This window comes from Tigriopus californicus, chromosome 11, assembly GCF_007210705.1.
Source record: "Tigriopus californicus strain San Diego chromosome 11, Tcal_SD_v2.1, whole genome shotgun sequence".
Classification (NCBI taxonomy): Eukaryota; Metazoa; Arthropoda; class Copepoda; order Harpacticoida; family Harpacticidae; genus Tigriopus; species Tigriopus californicus.
This window is the reverse complement of record NC_081450.1, coordinates 10,712,194-10,731,395: the sequence shown is the minus strand read 5'-3', so window position 1 is coordinate 10,731,395 and position 19,202 is coordinate 10,712,194. Positions and strand designations below refer to the sequence as shown.

General features: G+C 43.3%; 4 protein-coding genes across 4 annotated transcripts in view; all 4 read left to right on the top strand.

The window, feature by feature from the left end:
• The window catches only part of LOC131890669 (uncharacterized), a 25,168-nt gene extending 10,649 nt beyond the window's left edge, over nt 1–14,519 (top strand). The window contains exons 2-5 of the mRNA XM_059240067.1: nt 4,732–4,867; nt 7,868–8,001; nt 10,951–11,194; nt 11,412–14,519. Of these exons, the coding sequence (XP_059096050.1) occupies nt 4,732–4,867; nt 7,868–8,001; nt 10,951–11,194; nt 11,412–11,536 (639 nt within the window). The 3' untranslated portion in view covers nt 11,537–14,519. The remainder of the gene's footprint in view (nt 1–4,731; nt 4,868–7,867; nt 8,002–10,950; nt 11,195–11,411) is intronic.
• A 152-nt stretch (nt 14,520–14,671) lies between these two features.
• Nucleotides 14,672–15,855, top strand: LOC131890670 (uncharacterized). The gene is made up of 2 exons (XM_059240068.1): nt 14,672–15,339; nt 15,410–15,855. The coding sequence occupies exons 1-2, from the start codon at nt 14,901–14,903 to the stop codon at nt 15,619–15,621; spliced, it is 651 nt and encodes a 216-aa protein (XP_059096051.1). The 5' UTR covers nt 14,672–14,900; the 3' UTR covers nt 15,622–15,855.
• Nucleotides 15,856–16,932: 1,077 nt separating this feature from the next.
• On the top strand, nt 16,933–18,910 carry LOC131890348 (pro-resilin-like). Its single transcript, XM_059239682.1, has 3 exons — nt 16,933–17,014; nt 17,081–18,318; nt 18,389–18,910. Exons 2-3 carry the CDS (start codon nt 18,271–18,273, stop codon nt 18,779–18,781), a joined length of 441 nt encoding a protein of 146 aa, XP_059095665.1. The 5' UTR covers nt 16,933–17,014; nt 17,081–18,270; the 3' UTR covers nt 18,782–18,910.
• On the top strand, nt 17,012–17,440 carry LOC131891162 (pro-resilin-like). Its single transcript, XM_059240688.1, has 2 exons — nt 17,012–17,026; nt 17,081–17,440. The coding sequence occupies exons 1-2, from the start codon at nt 17,012–17,014 to the stop codon at nt 17,438–17,440; spliced, it is 375 nt and encodes a 124-aa protein (XP_059096671.1).
• Nucleotides 18,911–19,202: the final 292 nt, after the last annotated feature.

Sequence of the window (19,202 nt, the reverse complement as noted above, 5' to 3'; positions counted from 1 at the left end):
CTCGAAAATCGGGACCTATCTTACGTACTCCTGAACTACATAGTGTACCTGCTTGAGTCAGTCAGGAAGGGGAGAAACTCGAAGTCTCATTTCTACTCTTTTTCTCCCTCTCTTTTCCCAATCTTGAATGCATTCCTTGGCTCTGTTGGTTCGCGTTGCGTTCTTGCCTGGCTCTTTTCTCAGTTCGAATGTAATTTGAAAAGTCGATGACATTCAATGCCAGAGCCAATTGAAAGCAATCAGATCTTTTAGTGAGCCTCGAAGCCTGTTCCAAATTCCTGTCAGTGTTTTTCAAGTATGTATTCCGTGCCGATGTACTGAGAACCTTGAAGCCTTGTGAGTCCCACAAGGGAACGGCTAAGAGACCTGAGAAGTCACAAAAAGGTCTGGAGAACGTCCTTCGCATCTAAATTTCGATATAAAATCTTTTTTTCGCTCTCCCTGGTCGTTCTTGAGCTCTGGCTTATTCTTGTCCCTGGTGAAGCAAAATGGGAACAAAGAGAAACTAGTAGCCTATTTCAAAGGCTAAGGGGACCAAGGCCACAGCGAGAAGATTGAGTCTTGGGACCCCTTTCCCTCGACGTATAGCACTCAACAGATTCAAATTTTCATGAGAAGTTATGATCTCAGTTTCAATTGAATGAGCTAAATTTGCATCCATTGTTATGCAGATCTAGCCCGCCTGGAACTTACGATTCCTCATCGGCTTGGAACTTGGAAATGCTTTTGCCCCGCCAACAAGAGACCTTGCAGGATTTGCAAGATATAACCTATACCCACCCTTCCGTATCAAGTCATTTTGCTCTCACATTTGGGGTTCCACTCCCAAACGATCAACATCGTTCGGAGCTCTCCCACTCCTCAGATTCACCTTGGCCCTTTTGGTGCTTGGTCTTTAAATTAGAATAAAAAATCGAAGTGGATATTGGTTTTCCCCCAGCGACTTTTCGTGCCGGGCTTCAGGTCGCTGTGGAAAGGGATGGTTGTATTGGTTGACTGGAGAGCCGTCTGGAATGTGTTCCTGCCAACTGGAAACTCAAGCCATTCAACCTTGACTCTGTCTGGCAGAGTTTTAGCATGCATAAAAATGAGCTCAAAAACTCCCACACTTGAGTGTCGTTGAGTTTTCAGCAAGATTGGATCCATTTTGTTATCAATTGTCTTTAGACTTCAGATAAAAGAAAAAAACTGGCTCTCACCCAACGTAGCAAGATGATGAATGAAGGGCCGATTATTTTCATGACCTCTAATTCAAGTAATTACCGGATAGAATTTGATTCATGTCAGATTAGGCACGTTCCCGTGATAAAACATAATCACCTTACAAGATCCGACACTTTCCTCCCCCACTCCTTCAAAGCGAAAGTTGGATCATTGTTGTCAAAGGCCATGTTTTTGCTGTCTCAAATTGACCACCTTTCGACGTGTAATTAGAATCTTTATTTCGTGAATCAAATGTATGCATCCCTGGTTACCCAAGTTTCTCGATCAAATTCACTAGAAAGTACCCACATAAGTTGCCATTTTCTGGTGTTCCATCGTTCCATGGCCCTTTGTGACCAACTTTTCTCTAATTGGTTGTTTTGCAATTTAGATGAGAGTTAACTATGTACTTGGTTCTTGTGCTCAAATATCAGCGTCCTCATGAAATGTACCAGGATCGGGCGGAGTAGAAAATAAGCCTCTTTAGTGCATACACAACGACAACCATCCACGCAGAAGTAGTAGTGCAAAGACGACAACAACAACAACAGCAGCAACAACATTACCGTGAAGTTGTTCTCGCGAGCAAACCAGAGCCACTAGGCCCGAGAAATAAATGCCAAGGAGAATGCTAACAGCAATTTAAGCCATAATTTCAGTGTAAGCGTTATTCCAGACAGGACACAAAGAGCCCAGTTGTTGTTGTTGGTTCCAAGGACCTTCAGGACGAAGCTCCAAAATTGTGCCCCTCGTCTTTCCTTCTCTCCCATCTCTCCATCAACACTGGGTGGAAATGAGAGTAGTTAACCTGTTGGAGCGCCAACCAAAAGAACGGAGAAACACTTCAAACACTTTTGAACATTCGTGTTCTAAGCCTGGAAGTTTACATAAGGTTCCACCTATTTTCTGCTCATCCTATTTGCTCGCTACTTATGTGTCCATTATCATGGGATCAGGCTAGAATTACTTTGAGGTCATGCCATGTCCCCTCAAGTTACCCCACCCCCCTCTCTGTCAAAGCTTCCCCTGGCAATGCTGTTGATGATGACGACCACGACGAACAAGAAGAAGTATTAGTGGAGGATAGGAAGTGGAGAATGTAACTTGATTTGTTTCCTTTCTCTCTGGGGCCTCTTGATTCGTTCTCATTCGGGTTCCGCAAGATCCACACATACACATTCCTGTTTACTCTGGTGGAAGGGGACAAATAGAGTCACAACATTGGACTCGATGGCACACCTGATAGAGTTCCATCTAAAGGCAAGCGTCAGCAGGGCTTAGATAGTAGAAGCTATTAAAAACAGACTTCCCTTGACCTAACTGGATTAGATTATCGTGCACAAAAGTCTATCTCTCTTGAAGTGCCACTTCTCTTGGAGGATCTTCTCTATGAGGATGAATTGGAATCAACTCACCGAGAACCAATTTGGGAATCAGTATTTGTACGTAGAAGTGATGTTATTGAATGAGCACTAGTGACCTACTTTGAGTGGTGTCGATCCACTTTTGGGAACCTGGAGGCGATGCAGACCTCCAAACTTCAGGACCAATCGCTTCTCAGGTCGATCCACTTTTGGGAACCTGGAGGCGATGCAGACCTCCAAACTTCAGGACCAATCGCTTCTTTTCTTGAGAGGTGTTTCAATAGGGTTCAAATGTGTGCCGATCAATGAAATGGTTACAATAGGAGGTAGTATGATTGATGAAATTTAAAAAAATATATATATCTGAATTATTAAGAGGTCCACGGCGAGCGATATTATTATCGTCCTAGCCAAAAACATAGCATTCGAGCAGCCTTCAGAGTATTTTGGAACACAGATTCGGAGTCATAAGTAATTGGACGAGCAAGGACCTTGTTGCTACTTTATATGTGACGAAGCTCAGAAGACCTTTCATTCTTACGAAACTAAAAAAATGGTTTCAATTTATATGATTTTTGGTTCAGACCGGATCTTTCAGCACTTTTATAGTTCTTCGGACAGCTTTGATGAGGGTTTTAATTACACGCGGAAATTACCTCGACTTCCGTATTATCTCTAACAACCCGAGATTGGCTCACTTGAGCTCTTTTTCTTTTCTCCTTGAGCCGCCCTATCAATAAAATTTTATCTCCGGAAGGCTCTATGTTCCACTTATAAGAGCTCCTTCAAAAGGGAACATTTCTTTTGATATGCAGCCAAGATGGCCTACTTTTTTTTCGCACTCGAACATAAAGAGACACGCTATTTATCCCATTGGGCATGATCTTCTGTGCTGCAATGAAAAGACACAACTCTACTCTACTTGGCCGACCCTTATTCCAAATTGTCATAGCATAATTCTTCATTGGAATATCTTCATACCGTTACTACATGCAGATTACTCCCCCCCTCTTTCTTTACGCACACACGGTGTAAAAAAGACCCTTTGCATAGGGCAGAGAAACACCCGTCATAAGTACCCCCAATCTGGGCTCACACAAAAGGAGACATCGCTCCTCGCAACCCCTGGGTTATAAAATAGTTTCCACACTGTTTGAAACTACCATAGCCAAACAACTTGGGCCAGCCTGATCATCAGCCCCTAAAGAGCTCATAAAATAAACTTGACAGTGAGTTAAAAGCCCAACTTGTAGTACGGTGGTCTATAAATCATCAATATATCACCTTCTTCCGGTTCCTCTCTCGATGTCTTTGAGTGAGCAAAGTGGCTGGATGGCTTGTTCCCTTTTCCATGGGAGAAATGGTTTCAGAACCTCCTGCTCTAGCCTGAGCAACGCGCTTTATAGTACTGTATATCACATACCCTGGGCCGAAAGCAGGAAATAGTACTGTAGGATCGGAAAAGTATTTGCATTATTGTGCCCGAGGTTGGCAAGTGCGCAAATATGTATGGAGGGGAACATGGAAAGGGGTTTTTGATGCAAAGATCGGATAAGTGCCTTTTCCAGAAGCATTAGTGAGGACGGATCCTCCTCCTCGAATCGTCGTCTCTCTCCCTCTGATGCCATCCATTTCATCTCTGGGAACATTAAGAGCATTTATCTGACTTGCGTGTGATTTGTTTTACATGCTTTATCCAGGACATTCGTCCCATTATTCGGTACCTTCATGGGTGTTGTGGGCAAAGGGGGCAGAACAGCAACGTCGATCGAGGATTGGGCTCGTCACAAATCAGGGAATGATGGATCTGCCCTCGATCCGTTCTACCATTAAGCCGCAAAACTTTCTCCAAAGTCCCTATACCGTCCAGATTGAGATCCAAGCGGTCCAATTGCCTTAGCTTGTTAGTGCCTTGGGTTACATCCTCGGGTGACCCCACTCACCCTCTGCCATCCTTGATTCTAAGCTATTGCGGTGAATCCAAGCCATTTAATACCTTCACTTCATGGCATACTTTCAAAGAAGTAGCCCTGGTCGCCTCAACGTAAAGTTATTTTTACTTTTTGGTTTTGGCTTTCTGTGTGTGTCGTAAGACTCCTGATGTTCTGACCTGTATCACTAATTGCCTCTCTTTCTCTGTTCTTTTCTTGCGCTATGGAACTAGCTGCTAAAGGCTGGAACACACCAATTGGTTCTCAAGAACTTGACCTTGAACGCCACCGGACGGTACATGTGTCAAATCACCGAGAGCAAACCTCCATTCCACACGGCTCAAATGGAGAAGAATATGCATGTGATAAGTAAGTACATTCAAATAATTGGTCGCTTTTTCCACTTTTAGCATGAAGTCCTTTACATTTACATGCGTTGAGGAGCTGGAACCAATGGTCGTAATTAGGGCCTGGAAACATTATCTTTATGGATCTCCGACTAGCTTGTCTTTTTTGGCCTCACCATCACTTCCCGCCCTCAATTCAATTGACTTCGTCTAAGTTCCCAGAAATGGAGCTCTAACTTCCTTTGGACAATTTCAAGGATCCAATTGGTTGCTGAAAGAGCCTTCTGAGAGTCATCCTTGCGTCGCGTTGAAAAGTCAGCCTTGAGAGGGAATAGGAAGAGAGAAAGCAAGGGGCGGAATTCAGTCGTAAAACTCCCTCGTTCAGAGTGTGAGTGAATCCTCAGGCTCATCCAAGCTGGCCTGGGTCCTAGTGGGACTCCATTTTGCTATGACACTGTCTTCTTGTACTCGTTCAAGTTAGTAGCCATGTAAAATAGCTCAATTTGTATTCAAATCGGCAAGGCGCGCTCAAGGACTCACACAGAGGAAGATCATCTACTGTCGTCCAAGATCGACCTCAACCAAGGTTCTCCTACCAGAGAAGGCCACAAATTCTACTGTAGTATTTCAATAGAGGGAACGGCGCCATCATATTCATCTTCGAATCAGTTGGTCGCAACCCTTGTATAAAAAACCCGAGCTGGTTCAAGGCCAGAACACTTCAAATCAAAGTGTTAGGACAATGCCTAAGAGCATTTTGTCACTTTTGCCAATATTATTAAAACAAGTATAACTTTTGAGACGTTCCAAGCATTTTGCCTCTTGCCTTCTAAAAAAATAGTACCTCGCAAATAAGTAAAGTTTGTCTCAGTTCATCATTCGCACTTGTTCTCTTCAATTGGGTACTTTTTCGTATCCACAAAACTTGTAAATTTGAAATGTCTCCATTAGATCATTGTGTTTCATAATACCTGAAAATATTGTATGTTATCATTTTTCAAATGAGGCTGTGGAAGAGGTATGAAGAACCCTTGATACTTAAGTATGAGCAAAGATTCATCGCAAACTATTTCTTCTCTACATCTTCAGCATGCCAAAGCCCAAAGCCTGTCTACGTAAGCACCCGTCACTAACAATGTTGAGCCAAGAAATGCCTCCAGGAATTTTTATACACGTCTCCTTTCCTATAGACAGGGGCACGAACGAGAGAGAAGCCTTCCCTGGCTTGCCGTCGAACTCTTTCTTCGTGGTCTTGGGTCGAAGGAAAACATTGGGAAAATGGTTGCAGGCGAGAGCTTGTCCGTTGCTAATTAGTACAGTTCCTTTCTCGGTGAATTGCCATCATTTTACGAACCAAATTCCCCTCAATATCAAGCCAAGGCCAGCTTAACATCATGGATATGGCCTTGGCTACAAAAGAGGATTGTTTTAAAGATGTATGGAGGGCGGAGGGAGAAAATGTGAGTGGCTAATTCCGGAAATGAGCCCGTGATGCGTTTTCCCAAGGAGCGTGATGTGCCCATCGTCGACGGAGATGAGTCTGGAGGACTCTTTCCTCCTCCTCCTCCTCCTTCTCCTTTTCTTGCACTTCGTCTTGGTCTCCTCATTCCTCTTACGACATTCTCCCGCCAACTAACTTGAAAGGAGAAGAAGCATCATTTTAGCGAGTGTGATGGCACAATTAATTCTTTCCCAGGCAAGCAGACAAAACCAGTCAACGAGGTCTTCTTCTCTTTCTTCGTCTACCGTGAACCAACTTAACAGACAGAGCACTGGTTAGTTGGTTGGTTGGTTGAGTGGGTGGGTGGGTGGTTTGTTGGGAGGTTTGCTGTTCCATGTTCCATTCCTCTTCTATATAGGATGAGATTTCATGTACCGAACTAGGACGCCAGCTGGCCTCTTTAGAATTCTTTTTGCGAAGTTGCTTTTGAGAGGCTGATAAAGGCCGCTAAAGCTAGAACCCCAATACAGCCAGCTAACTCACTCTCACCACCACCAATACCAACTTGAGGCCTTCACACCCACACTGACTCCTTACTTGCTCACGCACTCATACAGACTGTCTTTTGCACTGGACAACCCTTCTCTTTATTGAGGGGGGATTTGCGGGTGGTTGCCAAAATGTTTGGAAAACACATCTCCTCTACAGCCATTGAAGGTTAGAAGGTTGGAAGGTGCTCTGTGAGTCTGGGCTTTGTTGGATTGAGAGGTAATCCATTTATTGAGGCCAGGACATTGGCTCGTTTACTCGTTCCATAACCCGAACAAATGAAAGGATTTCCGAAAAGACCCTGCCTAGAAATGTCCAGGATTTTCTTTCCGCCTGAAGATGCCTTTTTGGCCTTTTGCATAGTGCCCTTCAGTGACACTCAAGTGGCACTTGAAAACTTCAGTCAAGATAACACTTCGCAAAAGAAAATATGTCAAACCCAATGTGATCTGTTACATAAACTCTACGGAAAGTCTTCCCTGGCTATGTACGTATGTAATGTGTCTATTAATAACCTTAAAAGCGAACAATAGTCTTCACTTCGTAAAGAGTAGTCGTCGTTGAAAACAGTTTTCAGAGTAAGTCCATTAAAGGTTGACACTTATAGTGATTTCAAGTAAAAAAGGAGGTTCGGGATGTTTGAACACTTCAAAGGAGGCTGAAAACCTAAAAGACCATGAACTGAGGGAGCAACTACTTCTAGGAACTGTTAGCACACGTGCACAACACAGACAAGAGGTTGCAATGAGTTCCATGCATTTGTTCCAAACAAGTTGTGTTTGCAACTTTCTTTTCCCATTGTATTCCCAAAAGGTTGTTGGCTGGTTTTCTTGCCCTCCGTTGGAATTTGCTGCATAGCTTTGCCAAGAGTGGGAACATGAATAATTTATGCAAATACTTGTCCTCGATTCAAATGTCGAATTGAACGCCTCTCCTGCTCAAAATAGAATTCATTCCTAAACCCCATGATCGTGCCACAAAGAGTGTACTTCATATCCAATTATCAAAACCCCAATTCTCGTTCGCTTCCAGTTCCTCCTGATTCTGGTCCAGAGATCCACAGCCTTGGTAAAGCCTATACCGTGGATACAGTCATCGACGTTCTTTGTACCTCAGGCAAATCATATCCCGCACCTCGGCTGGACTTCTTCATCAACGATAAGCCGGTAAGTACACACCCACACGCACAAAAGGTCGATCTTTAATCGATGTGCTTCCTCGGTAGTGGATTATTTAAGAGAACTGGTCATTGTCCAACTAAATGTTGTTGACATGACAAATGTCGAAATTTGACCCCAATGTGCTTTGAAGCGAGGCACTCATTTTCCAAGCCATGTCCTACTTACTGTACATACATACAACAGCCATGTGGGATGGACTGACCACAACCAAGTCGTACAGAAGTCGTGGGGAATATGGTGGAGAAGTAATGACTGTGCATTCATAACAGATGGGAAGAGAAATGGACTGAGAACTAGTGATGGAGAATTTCGCCCAAAGCCGAGTCTCGAGCAAACCAAGCATTAAAAGAGCTTTTGAGGGCAGTTTGTGAAAAGGCTCTCTTTGAAGAAGGTTGGAACGTACGTATAGATTGGTGGATCTATCCTAAAGTACACTGGAATGATGTGCATACGTAAGCCAATGCTGTTGCTGATGAAGAAGAAGAGGAGGAAGAGGATCATCATCGCCATCAAGGAGATATTCATCCGAGGACTACTTAATGATTCTTTATGTAGAGCATGCTCGTTGGGCTTGTGTGGCTAGCAGACCTTGCAACTTCCTTCGGAGTGATACCTACAACAAGCCACCTTCGAGGTTCGTCCATCTTACACAAATTAGTCTGTGGTTCTTCGACCTTCTGGACCTGAAAAGGAATGCACAAGATGGCAATTCCCGATGATGATGAGGCCAGACCATTCAGCGCCAAGGCCATCAAATAAACTAACCCAACAAGAGGCCTCTAGTTACGTATTCTCTTTTAGATCATATTGAATTATGATGAAAGGGTGGCCGTCAAATTGTTGTAGGCAACTGATTATATTTGGCCTCGTTCAACGCGAGAAAGAGGGATTGCGCTCAAGATCCATTTCCTTTGACACTTGAATTTCCCAATCGACAGCCATTAATACGCCCTCTTGACTCTGGCATGCCTCTGAAGTGGCTTGTTCAGGTGAAAGCAAAATGATCCTGGGGGCCATAAATTTCACTCAATTTCTCCCATTCTGATCCAAGAAGAATGGAAATTAATTTTCTTCTCAAAACCAAAAGTTTTCTCGTTACCCTTTTCGTGGCACCTTTTCTTAAGTTGGGGGGGCTAAACTCCACCACCATTGGATGAATTTCCAGAGATCTGCTCTACTAGCTCCCCCACGTACCTCATCTTTGAGAAGGTCAAACTTTTTTAGTCCAACGTTGGAACCCTCTCAATCCGCCTCCAACCAGCGATGAAGGCCAACAGGCCCTCAAGTCAGGCTTTGGGTTGAACTTTTGAACAAGGTAATTTGTCGTGATGATGAGCCCAAGTTTTGTTTGTGCATTTGGGCTCAATGCTTCGAGATGTTTGGTCGGGAGTTTGGTATTCCGTGAAGTCAATTCATGAAAAGGACTCGAAACAAGGAAAATATCAAATAGGAGGATAGAGAAGTGCATCAGAAAATAATCAAGAATCAAGACAAACTCTGAATCCCACTTTTGAACTCGAGCGGACTCCGAAGATTTCTTGAGTAATTGAAGGAAGGCTTGTCCCCGGTGCTTCTCGCCACCTGAAGAAGGCTTCCCTGGTCTTTTCTTTTATCCAGCCAGAGGTCTTTGGGCGTTGCATGACAGCTTTGTGTAGACAAGATATATGCTCGAATTCTCTCAGTGAACTTTTGGCCTCGGCGTCTTCCCCAAGCTCATTCCTTGGTTGTTCTTTGGGCTTCTCTGGCCTTCTCCTTGGTTGAGATGGTTGCCCTTTGAAAAAAAGTGGATCTCCTCCTGTTCCTCTCCACCAGCATCTGCCTCCCAAAAGGATAAACGAGGGAAAAGTAATGAAAAGAAAATTTTAATTCCTCGTCTTTTCCTCTCTCTGCTTCCTCTTTTCATTCTCTCCTCTTGTCTCTTTGAGATAAGACTTACCATTGTTGTGTGTGCACAGATATAAAAGATAAAAAAGGACCCTGGATTGGGTTGGGCCCGAATCTTGTTCTAATTTCAAGGACCCCCGGTAGTTCTTTAATATGAGCGTCATTTGAAAAACCTGAGCCGAAATACTCTGAGCACAAGCCTTTAATTCATATTAGACCTTTGCCGAGAACCCAGAAAGGGAAAGATCTGATCAAACTATTCAAATCGAAATGGACCATTCTTAAAATAAACAAGGCTCATCTTCATCAGTGTATTTCAATCCACCAATGGCAACTTTGGTATGAAGATTATCAAGGCTCTTGAGGAGAAAAAGCCAATACCGAGGCCGCTAGCACTCACGAGGTAGACACTGAAGGTTCATTTTCATACCGCCTCCTCAAGGAGTGCTTATTCATATGCAATGCTCGAGTCGTTCGTTCATTAGTTATGCGAAAAGCTGGAACCTCGAGCCCGTTGTCCGTTCCCATATGTAGTGTACATTCCACGTTTTAGCTCTAAGAACAGTACACTCTTACCTTGCCGACCATTTAGTAGGAAGCCCGACGTGTGGGGGCGATGCTGGGGTCGTCCTCTGCGTCTCCTATACTTTGGGGTTCCAAAGATCTCGGGCATATTCTCTGAGCCATAACTTTGCATTACGGTGACAATTTAACGTTCCTTTGAATATTTTTCCAACACTGAGGGGGCATTTATCATCATTTCTATTTACCTGATCAGAGTACAGGGTGGAAAAGAGCCATGCCAGAGGGGACGGAAATCTGTACAATCTGGGCCCAAAACCTCCCTAAGGAGCTCGTTTGGTTTTAGACTCATGGGGATTAATTTGTAATTCATTGTGTCTCGAAATGAGGATAATGTCAAGGATACAATATCTGTCTTGACAACACCCTGTGAGCCATGTTCGTCTATCCAGGCGGAAAAAAGTGAAGCTTAAGAGTTCCTTATGGTGATCCATGTGGTATTGAAGCACAGGGATTGTCTTCTTTCAGGTTGGTGAGCATTTTATAACCAGATACCCCAACCAGACGTTTATCAATGGGCTTCAAACGGCTTCCATTGGACTTCAGTATCCGGTCAAGGCCAAAAACATCATTTCAGACGATATGAGCCAACTGAGCATTAAGTGTCGAGCCAAAATTTGGGACGCATACTGGCAGAGCGTGGTCCAAAAAACCACTTTCAAGCGTTTGGGGAGGATGCTCGAGAGTCGCTCCAATGGAGTTCCAACCAAAGGTACCAACAATTAACTGGATTTTTCATTGCTTCATTATCTCACGCTAAATATGTCTAAATCCAAAGGCTAAAGGAATGTCATCACTTGCTTTTGTGTAAGAGCCCATTCAACTATTCTCGACTTGTTCAGTAGACGTGTACAAGGTTTTAGTTAACTAATGGTTGGATTTATTGCCCCAAAACCTCGTTCAATTCATTGAGGTGCTCATCCTTTCAGGGGCGTCTCACCCGATCCATTTCGCTGGAATGACAATGGTTATTTCAATATTGATGGTCCATTATCACCTCCTACCATTGTTTGAAGGGAATCCTCATCATCTCGCCCTGAATGACAGGAGATGAAGCTCTCTAGAAAACTTCTCATCCAACATCATCCAGACTGTGATAGACAAACTCAATTCAAGGTCGTTGCCTTCAAAGGAGACCGTCTCATACGCCAATTTGAATGATGACAAAAGACAAAAGGATTCGGGTTGGGAGCGGGGTGATGAAATGACGAAAAAGGAAGAGACCCTTTTGCTCCTCGGTTCCACGCCTCCCTTCAATGGCAGTTGCCTCATGCTGGTCTCTCCTTTGGGTTCCCATTTCTATGCAAATCTTAACATTGTCAACATCGACATTTGGCGCCATTTTCTACCCTTTGGTCCTACTCCACCTTCTCCAACTCGCCTGCGCTCACTTTTGTGGTGAGTGTTTACTCAACAAATATCATCACTGGAGCTCGTTTTCCTATCTCCGTGAACCTTCAAGCATGATGGCAATGGAACGGTCCATCCGCAAGGGAACCAAGACACTCGCAATTACGAATATGCCGATGACCTGACAAATCCACACGAGCTCGTGAGTGGCTCTCCAAGCCATAATGATGAAAACCTTGGCTATCTCGCTCGACCCAGCCGGCAGCGTCAAGTGTTCCATGTGTATCCTTCGAGGAACCGATTGTGGTGTGCGGCTTCAGCACGATGTTCCTACCGCGCAAAATGTCACCTGAAGAGATGGTGGAAGTTTTTCCCTTCTTTGGGCTCTCTTTGAAATGCAAATCGATTAAGGCAGATTGCAAGCCTCCCCTAGCTGGCTATTGAGAGTCCTCGAGCGCACAAAGGAGGCTGCAGGGCAACAAAGTGATAGCCAACTTCGAGGTTGTTCCCCGAGGAATGGATGGCTCTCTGCCCGATGCCCAACCGATCGTCAAGCAACGGGTTATCTGAGGGGGCAAAAAGTTTTCCTCGGCCTTGACTTCCTCACCTCCTGAGATACATTCGGTGCGTTCTTCTTCCCGCTCCACCTTCTCAAAGGGCCCAAGGCTTCTTGATGATAGTTCACCCTCACTTCCACCAAGAGGAGCAGATGGATCAAGAAAAGTTTTCAAATCGGAGGCGAGTGCCTTCGACTTCGGCTTCAATCTCCCTGGGGTTTGACACAAACGAGAAGGCATTAAACACGAAAGCGCAACAAGCTAACTTACGCATTTGGAGCGAGGGCTGATGAGTACCTTCGCATCATCTTGTTGGCTGGCTCATACATACAATGAGCATCAAGTCGATTCAAATGGGATCCTCCAAAATGAGACACTCAGGTTCGACCAGATTCTTTCAAACACGCCTTCGTCACCGGCGTCAAGATCAGGGCTTCCTCGTAACTAATCTCTCCTGGCCAACTGAACCAACAACAACGAGCAGCAAGATGCAACCCTTAGCTTGAAGCGAAACAAACGTTTATCAGAATTACATCCAAGCTAAACTTTCCAGAGAACCTCAGGGTAGCTTGTTGAAGCCTGATGAAGCAAAGGGGATTCGGGATTTCTTTTCTACAGGAAAAGCTGTCAAAAACCAGGAGATGTCATGAGAACAAGCCTCTGGGATGTGGACGTTTTTGGCATTCCAGAGATTCCTCCAAGTCCTCTCAAATTAAATGAAAGCCCCGCCAAAAGAGCGACAAGGGCAAGCGGGCTCCCACCGTCAAAGTTTGCTCAGTGGATGATGGCATCAGTGCATGAAGGGGAATGGTCATTCTCCCCTCTTGTCTTTGGCTCTCTTTCTTTCTCCACAGCCTCTCGTCCACTAAATGGCTCGCTCCTGCAGCAATTGGATTGAAAAAAGGAAAGGGAAAGAATTTTTCAATTAAAGACCCATTTTGCCCTTGACAGCCTCAAAGCTTGATCTGCCAAAGAATGTTCAAATCCAACCGTCTCTTTCTCTTTCGCTCTCAAAAGAGTCGACCTTGTTCCAATTGGAGTCATTGAAGGAAGCGATTCTTGCGGGAACAGAGGTGAAAAAAACACATTCGTTCACTAAAAGACCTGGAGGTCTCACGGGAAAGTCACTATCGCACAAGTTATAAGATTCTGAACCCAATCTGGTTCACGTTTATGCAGACAAATGGATGAAGTCCCCTACTTCACTGTTTCTCTGGAAGGAGTGTCCCAAAAGTGTTCCGCGTTCCCCTGGCGAGTCAGTCACTCCACTTGGCATTGTGGCGCAAACGAGACAAATTTCAGCGAGTCGGTCGGTGGTGTGAGTTGGATCGAATATCTTCCCGTTTACGTGCCATGAATAACCAATGAACCAAGAGCCACTATCAGGACTGGCTACCAATGCCAATGGCAAAGGAGGATCATCACGGTTCCAGGCACCAAGAAAGTGAGAATGGCGAATAGCTTACGAATTGTTGTGCAAAACCGTGCTAAGCTTGGCCTCACTTGGCTGTGCTTCTTGGCCTTTCTTGGGCTAACTGTCCAAAGACGATGGGCGTGAATCGATTAATGGAGTGTCGTTCACCTCCTCTCGAAACGAAAATGAATAGACGCTCCCCACTGAGAAAACAGACAGATAAAACGTTGAACTGTGATTGAACCCCGGACATTGATGTACTTGTATTTCGAAATTTTGTGGGTGGGTGTTAGCCATTTCAGATTACTACTATAGATGTTATACACTACCACGTACTACGTACATTGCTTAGCTCATTTTTGCTCATGATGATTATCATTACCAATATTATTATCATTATTACTATTATTATTGACATCTGTACTTTTGAAACCCGAACCTTTACTTCCGCTCTCAGAAAAATCATACGGCAAAAACCCATTTTGCATTCCATCGTCGACTTCCAGTGGAACGTCCTCTCGTATAATGTGAGAAACACCGACCACTTCACACTTATATGTCTGTAACGTCTTCAGGGACGGATTATTACTGAAATAAAGATTGCTTTCTCAACGTTAAAATTTCGTATCTACCACCATTTTGCAAAGTTTGTCAATCCATTGTATTTAAGAGCAATCGTCGAAGCCTTTTGTTTAGAATCAAAACAGAGCTTTGAATCCATATAAAGATACATCTATGTACTGTCTTTATAAAAGCAAAATGTCAAATTTGGTTCAATAGGTCCACATGGGTCTCATTTTCTTTGAGGTACAACGACTGTGAAGCAATAGTAATAAGAACAGCCATAACGATCATTGAACGACTCTAATCATGGCTTTGGATTCAAACTTTATTTATTTCATAACTATGGTTTCTGATCAATCATTTCTTTCGCTCTTGATCTTACAATGGCTCAAATCCAACGGCTCCAGGCAATGCCAAGTTTGTGCTCATCAATCGTTCCGTTGTCATGTACTCCTAAGAAACTATATCTATAAATCTTATAAATAAAGCAACCACTCAACGTCATTCGACATTACAGTTGCATTCGAATCGCCATGATAACCACAGTCTCTATTTTGGTGCTGACTGTTCTCCTTTTGGGAACTGTGGAGTCCGTCGCAGTTCAACGAGTATATATCAAGTACTTTTTAGACGACAATGCCATGGAAGTGAACGAGACCTTTCCTTTCGATTCTGAGACCCGATGTCTCATGCGATTAATGATCGATACGTCCAGATACACGGCTTTCCGAATCAAAAATGGCGAATGCCAAGTGGGCAAGGCAAACAATCTGGCTTTGGCAGTTGAGGGAGTCGTTCCGACATTCTTGGGGCAGGTCTGGACGGACCATTTGAAGCTCTACGTTGGGATTGCACCAACTTTCGACGAAAGTTTGGTCACCTGCTCCCTTTTAAATGGACGAATCCCTGAGCCTAGAAATAAGACACATATTTACGAGGAGATGGATGCTCTCGTCAAATATGATCCCATAGGTAAAATTTGGGGTCGATAGTCCAGTGAAAGGTTTTTATTTTCTGAAATCCTTGGTTCTAATAATTGCAGGATCCCCATGGGTTGGTCTAACGACAGTCGTAGAAGAAATCGAACCAATCTTCGTTTGGGTCTCAAACATGGATTTTGCAGCATTTCTTCCTCCATATAAGATGATAACGTCAAATACTGGCAATTGCTTCTTCTATGGTAGTGATACTCAACAAATCATCAACACCAATTGCCTCACACGAACCACAAACAGTTTTGTTTGCGAGTTTTAAATTGGGAGAAATGCACATTTGGCGAGACCGGGTTCTCCGCAACCTTGGCATGATTCAACAATCAATAACGCTTCTTGAGTTACAAGTATTGTTGCGGAGTAGATCATATCATATATCCTCAGTATTTCATTTCGGTATTTAAACCTAACGAAATTATGAAAACAGAAATGGTTTAAGAATTATACGTGAAAATGTTAAAACGTGTTTTTCAGTTGAATAAACAGTAGTAGGTCTTCCTCCCTCAATTACACCATATCATTTTGATAGATTACAACTTGATGGCTGTATAAAGACAAATAGACCATAGGGAGTACGAGTCGTATATAAACATAGTAGCAAACAAATTCGGAATTTCCTATTGATTGTCAGTCAACTGTATTAAAATATTACATGGCTTTCTCACCCCAACCTCCTATGAGCTATGGTGGTTTTATTGTTCTCTTGTTTTTTTAGTTTTTTCAATAAACATTCTTTTTCGTGCATTGACACAAAACAAACGTTTACTTCCATCCAAGTCAAGACATCCTAACAAACTGGAAGGAAGAAAATTAATCATATTGATGTTTTATACATCTCAAGTACCCAACAGTTATCTTTAGATGTTACACCTTTGAAGCCTAGTGGAAAATTGTATATGTATCTAAATAAGGTTTCATCTTCTATTACTTGGAATTCAAGTCTTGAAATTGAACGCAATTGAATGCGTTGAAGTAAAATTAAAATAAAAATCTTACATAAAAAGAAAGAGGTTAGTGAAAATGATTGTTGTTCAACTGTCCTTTGATAGAATATTAAGTAGCAACCCCCCCGCCTGAAAAATACATTATAGAAAAAAAACAATGATAGCATCAACTACACAATGCTGTTTGCATATTATGCCAAAAGTGTTTACTTATAGAATCTCACTTCCAAGTTTTTTTCGAAATCTCAATTAAACTCAAGGGGAAAATGATTTAACAATTTTGCGGTAGAACCTGCACCTTATCATTTACACTTACATCTGAATTCAGGGCGGACACACGATATTATTTTCCCGGACTTGACGAGGGTGTAAGGGCGCGTTGATCACATGTTGTTCAAGGATAGTCAAGCCAGCTTTCGGGAAATCAGAAGACGATTCATCAATGCCTCACGTACTTCCTTCCGAGTCCTTTCACGGAGACAGCGAGTGCGAGAAAATAAACGGCCTAATCATGACACGATGCCCTTTTCATCAGATGCAGCGATACGAATGTCCGAAACTTGGACAGCGAAGTCACGAAGCAAGGAAAAACTAAGCTAATTCCCCGCTTCAGGATTCGCACAAGGTGCGGAATATCTATAAAAGTGCGGATTGCCATGTCAATATCACCAGTTCTACTTTGCCATTGCTTCCCCACATCTCTCAACCATGGTACGTAGCAAAGTATTATTTTACCTCGAAATATCGGACGTAAATAAGAAATTCACCCTTTTTCAGAACAAACCTATCATTGTGTGTCTACTTTTGGTCGGAACGGTCCTAGCTCATCCTCAAAGGGGAGGTCACCGAGGATCTGGAGGTTACAGTCATGACAGCAATCACCAACCGGCTAGTTACAGTTTCGGCTACAACGTGAACGACAATTATCAGGGAGCCCAGTTTGGGCATGACGAAAAGCGCAATGGGGACTCGACTTCGGGGAGTTATTTTGTGCATTTGCCCGATGGTCGGATGCAAACTGTGACTTATTCGGTGGATGGTTATAAGGGTTATGTGGCTGAAGTGAAGTATTCGGGTAAAGCCCAATTTGACTCCCCACCACGCAAATCTTCAGGGGGCTTCAAAGGATATAACTGAATGATTGAGCATCTTTTTTGATTGAATAAAGACAGTTCTTGCGTTCTGTGTCCGTTCGTCCAATCTTGTTGACTTTTAATGGTCAGACCACCGTTCAAATAGAAGTATAGACAAAGAAGATCTTTGACATTCATGTACGTACATAGATATCGTTCCGAGCAATTACGAAGAAAGTTCATCACATAATCGTTCGTTTTTGCAACGTTCATTTGAGAGAATGAAAGAATCTAGCTCTTCCTTCCGGCTGCTCCAATAAAGTAGGGAGAAAGGTCTTTTTGATCTTGGAAGTGCATTTGTGGGTTGGGGGTAAAAACTGCATCTCCTGCCAAGATCAAGGTAGACCTATCATATTCTCATTATTTCTAGGTCATCCTTCAGCGGGTTCTCATGACGAAGCAATTTGGCCATTTTCAAGCCAATGAAATGAATTCGTCGCATCGTAATGGTTCTTTCGCCAAGAGCTGACATCTGGAAAAATGACCATAATTGTGTTCATCTCCGCGCATCGAGACTGAATTACTGCTTGTTTGGTTTGGCTACCAAGGTTTCTCGATTGAAGTCAATTCGCGAGGGTCAGCCATAAATCACCGGAAAAATTGCTAATCATGATGCTCCAAGTCTTCTTTTTTGTAGCAAATGAAACAAGTCATGCGTGACAAGTGGTAAGTAGGACTGAAGCCTGATGGGTATACGCATTCCACCTACTAAACGAAGGCGTTGCGTCTGAGTGACTACGCACAAACACTCTCGTTCAAGACATTTCAACTGTACAATCCAACCATTTATCCCCCATCTCTACTTACTCCCTACCTATATAAGCGGTTTCATCCATGTACACTTCATCCAGTTGCCAATCAAACCAATACATCATCATGAGGGTAAATAAATCAGCACCTCCCTCTGATTTGTCACGAAGACTTCATCGGCTCTTTTTGTTTTCCTTTTCAGACGACCTTGAGCCTTCTTATCGTTGTTAGCTTGGCAATTAGCAATGCCCAGCCTTTGCCCAATGAACCTGGATATGGTCCGGAACATCACGAGCCTGCTCACTATGAATTCGGTTACAAGGTTCATGATGATAAGTATGGAGCTGATTTTGGCCACAGTGAAAATCGGGATGGATATGCGACCAAAGGTGAATACCACGTGGTTCTCCCGGATGGTCGTGTGCAAACCGTCACTTATTATGTGGACGGGAAATCGGGATATGTGGCCGATGTGTCCTACTCCGGGGAGGCCCATCATGGTCCAGCCACACCCCATCATGTCCCCCCTCCTCCCCCTCCTCCACCAGTGCACGAGGCTTACCATCAACCAAAGCCACATTATCACCATGGATAGAAGCAATCACTTTAACAACTAACTAACTTATGCCCTTTTATTTAATTAATCCTCTAAAAACAGTGCATTGTTACTGTCAATTTTGATTAAATATATTTCGAGCAACTGAATCCGGAAATAAAAACAATAATCTAGACCACTCAAAGCATATTTCACTCAATGTTTCTTTAGTTTTTAGTTGAATGCCCATTTTTATAGAACTGAATATATTCAAGCCAACAAGTAGGTCAAAATCAACCCCCGGCAAAGAAATGGCTTCGAATATGATTGATAACAAACGATAACAAACAAAAAAGGTGTTCGTGCCAATGATTGCGAGGTAGAATAGCGTCAAACCATCAAAACCGATAATGCAATTCTCTCCGTCAATGTAGACAGGCAATTGATCAGAAATCGCACATTGAGGGTAATATTTTGTTTC